The sequence below is a fragment of the Trachemys scripta genome, chromosome 12 (assembly GCF_013100865.1).
Source record: "Trachemys scripta elegans isolate TJP31775 chromosome 12, CAS_Tse_1.0, whole genome shotgun sequence".
NCBI lineage: Eukaryota > Metazoa > Chordata > Testudines > Emydidae > Trachemys > Trachemys scripta.
This window is the reverse complement of record NC_048309.1, coordinates 37699524-37709220: the sequence shown is the minus strand read 5'-3', so window position 1 is coordinate 37709220 and position 9697 is coordinate 37699524. Positions and strand designations below refer to the sequence as shown.

At 40.7% G+C, this 9697-nt stretch overlaps 1 protein-coding gene across 1 annotated transcript; it reads right to left on the bottom strand.

Annotated features, from left to right (window-relative positions):
- Nucleotides 1-48: 48 nt before the first annotated feature.
- LOC117885410 (olfactory receptor 2G3-like) lies at nucleotides 49-1005 on the bottom strand. The gene has a single exon (XM_034786718.1). The coding sequence runs from the start codon at nucleotides 1003-1005 to the stop codon at nucleotides 49-51; it is 957 nt and encodes a 318-aa protein (XP_034642609.1).
- Nucleotides 1006-9697: the final 8692 nt, after the last annotated feature.

The window sequence follows — 9697 nt, the reverse complement described above, 5'->3', positions numbered from 1 at the left end:
TCACAGCAGTGTTCAACCCAAATAACTGAGATCAGCATCAGGCCTCAGCTAAGCAGTGGTTGGTTGCTTGCAGTTTGGGGTTAAAGAAATTTGAAGTATCATTCTCCTCAGGGCTTTATGGATATCTTTGCTTCTCAGGCTGTAGATGATGGGGTTCAATGTCGGGGTCACCACAGAGTAAAACAGGGCCAGAAATTTATCCCTTTCGGGGTCATAGCTGGATTTGGGTCGCAGATACATGGCGCTGGCGGAGCCATAGAATAGAGTGATGACTATGAGGTGGGAGGAGCAGGTGGAGAAAGCTTTGTGTCTCTGCTGGGCTGATGTGATCTTCAGGATGGTAGAGACAATTTTACTGTAGGACACAAGGATCAGCATAGAAGGGATGAGCACAATTAAGACACAGGCTGCAGATACAGCGATTTCATTCATGGACGTGTCTCCGCAGGCCAGGCTCAAGAGGGGAGTCACATCACAGAAGAAATGGTTGAGCCGGTTGTCCCCACAGAAGGGCAGGGTGACTATCAGTGAGGTCTGCACCAAGGACAGCAGCAAACCACTGACCCATGAACCGGTCACCAGCTGGACACACCGTCCATTGTTCATTATCATGACATAGCGCAAGGGATGGCAGATGGCTGTGAAGCGGTCGTACGCCATGGCAGCAAGGAGGAAGCATTCAGTTGGCCCCAGGGCAATAAGAAAATACAGCTGGGTAGCACAGCCAGTGAATGAGATGGTTCTGTCCTCTGAAAACAGGTTCACCAGCATCTTGGGGATGGTGACCGAGGTGTAACAGATATCAACCAAAGACAGATTGGAGATGAAGTAGTACATGGGGCTGTGAAGGGCAGGATTGAGCTTAACTATTATGCCTATGAGGATATTCCCCATCAGAGATGTGAGGTACATGATTGAAATCACCACAAAGAGCAAACCCTGCAGCCTGGGTTGGTTGGAAATTGTCACAAAGACAAACTCAGTGGTTTGGTTTTTATCTGCCATGTGTGCTGGACTCTGCCTGTGGAGATAACAATGAAATATGAGTGGTGTGATCATAGGGCCAGATTAGATCAGACCCAAGGTCCATCTAACTCTGCATCCAGCCTTCAACAGTGGCTGGGACTGGATACTTCAGATGAAAGTGTAATAAACTCCGGAGTGGAAGATTACAAAATATTCTGCTCAAAGGGGAAGTTTCTTCCTAACTCACCCATGAGTTAGAATTTATATTATGCCCGGAGGCATGTGGATTTATGTGCTCTATCCAATCACAAATATTACAAATGAAGTCAATGGCTAGGCCAGGGGTAGGCAACCTATGGCACACGTACCAAAGGCGGCACACTAGCTGATTTTCAGTGGCACTCACACTGCCCGGGTTCTGGCCACTGGTCCGGGGGGCTCTGCATTTTAATTTAATTTTAAATGAAGCATCTTACACATTTTAAAATCCTTATTTACTTTGCATACAACAATAGTTTAGTTATATATTATAGACTTATAGAAAGAGACCTTCTAAAAATGTTAAAATGTATTACTGGCACGCGAAACTTAAATTAGAGTGAATAAATGAAGACTCGGCACACCACTTCAGAAAGTTGTCGACCCCTGGGCTAGACATTGGTTATGTCCTTATTGCCACTCTATATCTATCTCTTGTAAATGTGGGTATTTTCATTGTGCATCTGCATTTCTAAGAGATTTTTGAATTCCTACTGAAATCTTTATCATATGGATATCAAGCTCATTATCTGAATGATTTATTAGTTATTGATTTAATTTCCATGTTTTAGAACAGTAATAATACACTGTCAAGCAGCTGCATGGGCCACCAAATAATGTACAGATTACAATCATAGAACCAAAGCTCTATGTTTGAAAGAAAAAGAAGGAGGATGAAGAGGAAGAGAAGGAGAAGAATTCACACTTGTTTTTCCTTTCACATGTTGAAGAAGTGACACCCAAAGAAAGGTCTAGGTTCATTCATCTACAGATTGACTAAGTAATTAAGTGCTCAGATGATACCTCAAAGAAGAGCTCTTCAGTGTTCTAGGCACTTTTGATATATGTTAAAAATAAAACCCATGGAAATATCAATGAACCCTAGAGCTTGTCCTCACCCACCTCATTTAAACTAATGATGCAGAGGAATAAAGAATTGACAATGCTTCACATATTCAATCCCAATGGCAAACTCCCCCCTTCATTTCCATCATCACTCACTCATCATCACTTGGGGAAATAGACTGGGATTGCCATGGGCTCTAAAGATCAGACCAAGTGCTCAATCCTGCATAGGGCTAAAAATCCAGGCCCTGACCACCAAAGATCATTCAAGCTTTTAAGTACATGAATAGCCCCGTTGACTTCAGGACTGAGTCCCAAGTGTGGGTTGTGAGTTCCAAAGTCAAGGGCATCTCAAGAGGAATGTCCTGTCTTCATTAAGCTGTGGGGAAACCAGCCTTACTCTCAGTGGTTATCACAATGGAAGCAGTGTGGCACAGAGTGCAGTGAAGGACACTTCAGTTGCTGAGGATGCCCAAACTACTCCTAGAAATAAATGGGGGGGGGGGAGATGCATGCACATTTTTAACCTTTTAATTTCCATTTTCTCCCAAATTTGAATTTTTTGAAAGTTGAAATTAGTCACAATTTGAAATTCTAAAATGAAAAAAAAAAGTTTTGTTATCTCCTGACCTCACCTCAGTGTGCCTGAGCATTATATCTGCTGAAGGCAGAAAGCATTCTTCCAATGACTGGACCCAGAGAGGTGCTGCAAACTAGCAGCTCCCATTATAGTCCATGACCTCAGTAGTATCTCAACCCTACAACAACTGAAATCAGTGAATTCTTTGCTCACCATGGCAACAAAGTGGTCAAGGATAGGATCCTTCAAATGCAATATCAACCAAAATGGCATTGCCATGCCTGATATCATATTTTTATTCAATGTTTGTCATATTTTTGTGACACAAACAATACAGACGGGCACAAGTTTATGGTATTAGTTTGCTTAAAGTGACAAAGAAAATCTAGTGTATTTGGAAAAATCTACTCCATCTACTTTTATAGTGTGGGGGTGAAAATCACCTAGTTGTATACATGTAACAAAAAGGCATTTGCTTGTCACACTAATGGCAAGAAAGCAATGGAAGGGGATGATTATACTGTCAGTTACACTGACCTTACATTGGAGGTAGGTAGATAGATTGCTCGATCGATCACATACTTTAAGATGACATATTGAACAAATTAGACTAATCTACAAAATTGTTAATTCACATTGATTGAGTATTAATTACTATTACTGATGACTATTTTTGGTAATGTATATGCAACATTTTTTTATTTACTCCATTAAGCATATTGGCCTGATAGCTTCATATTATTATGGAAAGGATTTTCAGAAGGAGAACTGGAATGTTACATATTTTGGCACATGAACATAGAATGTTTTGCTTCTATTTACCCACTCCTCCATTCTTAACACTGCCTTTACCTCTCCATTTACTCATTTGTCTATTCACCGCTTCATGGATATGTTTCCATTGTTCATATATTTATATATAGCAAGAGGAAGCTTTATGAATGGTGATAGATAGATATGGACAAAGAAACAGCGATAAATATACCTGGTGAAAATGCCCAGTATTTCAGCTAATAACTCTTTCCCATAATACCATTAATGTATCTGGCCAAGGAATCTATATGAAGTGCTTTGAAACACACGTGGGGGTTCCGGTTCACTTAGAGCTATGTTTAGTCTTGTTTTGGAGATATTTGTCACCTACCTTCCAAGTTTCCAAGAGGGTCAGCATCTCACTGGCTTCCTGAAGGCAGCTCTTGCATGTTGAATATACATTCAGGTCTCTTTAATTACAGCTGGGTTACAAACCCTTAAATATGTGTCTTTGAATATTCATTGGGGGAAGATGACAATTCAGGCAGTTCCAGTGATGAGCTATAGCACAGGAACACAACTAGGGGAGCAGGTTTCAACCAATTGCATCATATCTGCTGCTAACTTTTTGTACAAAGAACTGAGTGTTATATAGACCATTAGCTTTATACATAGCATGGGGAATCCACTGTGCTGAAGGGATATGGGAAAAGCATTTCCCACTCTGATACAGATAACTTGGTCTAAACTGAGAATTTCAAAAGCACAAAAAGCATTTAGAGTATGTCTACTGTGACAAAGCTCTGTCCTTGTCTCCATGGGCCTGTGTTTTCTGACAGATTTAGCTAGCCTCAGAGGCTCACTGTGACCCTCCCCTTAACCCTTCTCTCTTTAGAGACAAGGGTCACAATCTACTGAACAATTTTCATCATAAGCCAGCAAGGGAGGTGAGGAGAAGCTATCCTCCCTTGCACAGTCTCTATTGTCTCCCAGTGATTAATGAGGTGGCAAAGGGGGGGGGAGGGGGCCTGCCCTCTACTCCAGGCTCCAGACCAGGGACCCTTATAATATCAGCTGACCTTTTAGGAACAGGACACGTACAATTCCCTGGGTTACTTCCCCACAGCAGCCCCCACTTCCTCAAGCTCCACTTCACCCTTACCTCAGGGCCTCCTTCCTTGTACCTAGTATGGTGTATACAGCTCAGGCTCTCCAACAGCACAACTTCTCACAGCTCCTGACATGCACACCCACCTGACTAACTGGGAGGCTTTTTAACTAGTTTCAGCCAGCCCCTAATTGGCTTCAGGTGTCCCAATCAATGTAGCAATCTCCATTGCCTTCTGGAAAGATCTTAATTGGCCCCAGGTGTTTTAATTGACCTGGAGCAGCTGCCATTTACTTATCTTGGTACCAGGGATTTGTTTAACCTGGGGCTAATATATCTATCTTCCATTACTTTTCTATAGCCATCTGGCCTTGCCCCGTCACACTACACTGCAAAGAAAAAACCTGTGGTACTGAGTCTCAGAGTCTGGGTCAATTGACTCACTGGGCTTGGGTTAGGAGGCTAAAAATCTATGTTGCTATTTTTAGACCCACAGCCTGAGCTGTGGGTCTAAAAAATGACACTCAGATCAGGTCTACAGTACAGAGTTAGGTTGATGCAAGGTAGCATATGTTCACCTACACTTAAATTTCACTCCTGTCAATGTAATTGCCCTACTATGCCAGCTTAATAACTCCACCTCCACAAGGGGCATAGAGTCAAGGTCAATGAAGTTAGGTCAACGTAGAGTCAGCATAGACACCACCTTGCTTATGTCGACTGTTACTGGCTGTCAGAAGCCTTCCCACAATGTCCCATACTGACAGTACAGTCAATACAACATTTCTGGCAAGGATGTGCCCTTCCAAAACCAGGAGCAAAGTGTAGACACGCAAAAGTCATGCAATTACTATGGCAACTGTATGTTGACATAAGTTAGGTCGACTTAATTTTGCAGTGTACACGTGGCTCCAGTGCAATGGGTTTTTCTTCGCAGAGTAGACATATGTACGGCTAGATTCATGAAGGGACTTAGGCATTGTGATGTTCAGTGTCACTATACCTAACTTCTAGGCCCCTAGAAAAATCACGGAGGGCCAGAAAGCCTGATGTAGGTGCTCAGGGTCCCTATATGGTGAATGGGGAATGTGATGTGTCTCAGAATGGAATCCACAAAAATGGTGAGGAAAGCTCTATAGAGAGGAGTGCAGAGAAAAGGGATCCCCTAAGAGTGATCAAGTGTAGACTGGGTCAGGCCAGCTCTCATCCCAATCTTATAAGGGGCTGAATGGCTCCAAATCCCTCACTGACCAAAAGAAGAGAGGGCCAGATATTGCAAGTTCAAACTGGTACACAGGTCCACCCCTTCAGCTGATCTAAATTGGCATAGCCCATAGGGTACATCTACACAGCATTTTGGAGAGAGCAGGAGGAAGCCTGCCAGCTCAGGTTGACAGACTCAGGCTTGCAGGGCTCATGCTCTAAAAATAGCTTTATGTACAGTGCTGTGAGCTGGAGCTGGGTATCTCAAGCTGCAGGGGGGAAGGGGAGTTGGTGCATAAATATTTGGGGGTTCACTTTCAAAGTGAAATGAACTATACCAAATTAAGGCCACTTTAATTCTGAGTAAGAGCATACACACAGGGGTATAATGTGATTTAACCATTGCACTTTAATTTAACCACAGGTGTGAATTTAGATGATCTTTCCTGAGTGTTCCTGTGTAGACAAGCCCCAATGGTTTGAGTACCATGGCACCAAGTATCAAGCTGCCAGAGACACATTTAGCTCCTGGTTTAGACCAATATAAATTTGGAGTATCTCCACTGAATGTAAAGTAGATTCAATGGAAATAATAAGGATTTATATCAGGGTGAGAGAAGAATTAGGCTGATTCTCAAAATGGACTACAAAAGTTTGTGCTCTTCAGAGTTCAAATAACTGGCATTGTCAGTTGAAGTACAAAGTGATTAAAATGTAAACCAAATAAAAATATAGTTTTAAACAAATGTGTATTGTTACTTCTTTATTGTTGTAGAATAAGCAATAAAAACAATAGAAATGTGTGTTGTCTAAGAGGCCATCCATAGAAGGGTAAAATTTGTCATACAAAACTTTTCCAATGGATAATGTAGTTTCAGCAACAGTGAAGTCAATTCTTGTCAGTTTTTCTGAATAATGTCAGTTAAAAAAAATAAAACAGCAGAAAAATTCCCCAGAAAATCTTTCATTTTGCCCCTTTTGAAATGAAACATTTTGATTTTCTGGTTCCAAACAGTTTTCATTTCATTTTTTTTTTAATTTTACTTTTAAAAATGGTCAGAATGGAAACAAAATTGCTTTTCACTTTTTGTCACCAAAAATTTGGAAAAATATTTTTGGTTCTACTCAAAATTATTTCCCCCACAATTTTTCAAAATTGCCAGTCAAATGAAAAATCTCTTATGCACCAGCTCTATTTCCATTTTGCCTCCTGTGTATCATGGGGAGTTTTATGTGCTAGGACAGGAGCAATGAGGAAGAATAAGGCTAACTTTTACTGGGTTAAATTGTTGTAATTTAAACACAGGCAAACACTCACATAATCACACATGCAGTGTTTCCATAGACTGGTATACATATACACCATGATGCTCACTCACACATCACACAAGGAGAAGCACACACATACACCCAGTCTAACACACCAAACACACTCTTTTCCCCAGCACAATACATGCTCACTGTCTCTCTCACACACACACACACACACAACCGCTCCATGCACTATATACCTTACTGGCCCCAGTTTAGATGGTACAACATGTACAATGATGTTACAAAACAAGGAACAAATCTTAGTTTGGCAATAAGAACAAAATATTTTGAGAGCAAAGGCATCAGTTCCCACACTTGGGAATATGGGCTGAGACTTGGCAATGCATAGAGTGGATACAGTGCCTACAAATCCCTCCCTCAACCAGCTCCCCAGCTTTGAAATGGAAACAGATGGTAGGTGAAAATCCATAGGAAATCTGCTGGTTTCTTGATGCTGAAGCATTTTCATGATCTATCCTTCTATCTATTCCCATACATAATCTGTTGCCCCACTCTCTTGATTCTTCTCTATTCTAACCATACCCATCACCCTGACATCTGAATAATTTGCAGGGCTACTGTCATCTCTCCTACACAGGGGTATTTATTTATAGTTCCCTCAGAACACACCAAATATTATTATTACCTCTCTTTCATGAGAAAGCTCTGCAAAATCTGCACAAGGCCTACCTTCTCCCGGGGTGGTGCTGAAGCAGTTTTGTGTCTTATTTTAAAAACTGTCTTTGAGATGCTTTGGAGTCAGATGCATGTTGCCAAGAAGATAAACATTCACTCTGTGTATTGGTTCCAGATCCTCATCTCTGGGTAACAATTTTGCCTTTCTCCAAGGTACATGAGAGAAGACAATTGGGTTTGGAATACCTACAGGTGATGTATTTATGGATAGTTATAAGTTGCTGAACAAGCCTACTTAGGGGCCAAATTTTGAGTTCCTTATAAGTATTTAATCAATCAAAACTCAAAATTTGTCCCACTGTGAGTTTTCCCTGAGGAGAGACTGAATTAAAAATTCTCCACCCCATTGTGGCAGTTTTGCAGTCTTGTATGGCATAATGGAATGGAGAATATAGCCTATAGGACTTAAAGGTTTCATTTTTTAAAAAATGCTCTGGTTATTATTTCTTGTTCATGTACAATATTTGAATGAGAACTGTTCACAGTGCAGACCTCTGCTTTAATGTTTTAGGAAAACAATACTAATAGCTACTTGTTATTGTCTTGTTTATGTTGCTATCCCTATAAATAGGTTTGGAAGGATTAGATTTGTATCACAAAATTTTGGCAAAGGTCAATTTCACTGTACACACAGAAACCAACAAAAATATCTCCATCAATAATAATAAAAATTTACAGATAAGCAAAATAAGAAAAATGCTGCCTGATAACATATTAGGGTTTGATTTAACGCTATTTACTTTGTATGGTTTTAATGGTATATAGCTTTAATTTTTTGAATCTAAACATGTACTGACAAAAAATATTTTTGATCCCCTCCATAATTTCGCACAAATGTGAATATTAAAATTGATAAAAATTGAAAAAAGCATAATAATAAATATCAATATTATTAGCTATTCATTTAGCTCATGTGGTTGTGCTTTGGGATCCTAATCCAAATCATATTGAAGTCAGTGAGTGTGGGTTCTGAAAGTCTAAGTTTCTAGTCCTGCTGATGACTATGCTAGTTGAAGGGGCCACACAGCCACTATATTACCAATGTACTGATCACAGCAAAATTCAGAGTAATGGCAGACAGGCAGGAGGGCACAATGGCTGAGATGTTCAAAGCCCTCCTAGTTGGTTTGGACACTGAGAGCCATTAAAACCTCCACCCCTTATGTTTCAAAATTCTGAGCTAGGTAATGGATAGAAAATTACAGTCTTTGCTCTGTTTTCTTCAGTAATCTGTCTATGCTCAGAAGAGATGTAGGTGATTGTCACTACAAGTCTAAATCACAGCTCCCACTGATACAACCAGTCATTCAGCTGGCAATTTTACAGGGCACAGTCTAGCTGGAAAGAGGCCAGTAGGACAGGATATACCTGTGGGAAGTTATATGCTCCTGTGTGGCAGAAGATGGATGGTAATGTTTTATTGTGGGAGTTTCAAAGAGTTCTTGGGGTGTTAGGCACCACACTTGAGTTCCAGTGGGAGTCAGAAGACTTTGGATCTAAGTGGATTAAGCTCATTTGGAATAAGGCACTATTTTTTTCTGGAATTAGAGCATCCACACAGGGAGTTAATCAGAAATAGCTATTCCAGAATAACTCACCATCATTCCCTTCAGCTCCTTTTGAAAATCCATGGCTTAGGGCTATTGCAACATAAAGTTTATGTAGTTCATTTGCAGTTCTGAAAATTGACATCTCCTTTGCTGATTGTGCCACACAGATGTATTTCTTCCTCTTGTTTGCAGCCACAGAAAGTTTTCTGCTATCTGTGATGGCCTATGACCGATATGTTGCTATATGTGTCCCTCTGCACTATACAGTCCTCATGAGCAGGAGAACCTGTGTTGGGTTCTTGGCTGGCTCATGGATCAGTGGTAACATGGTGTCTCTGAGTCAGACAGCTTTTATATTCAGGCTGCCATATTGTGGGTCTAATAGAATTAACCATTTCTTCTGTGAGATGCCAGCCATGCTAA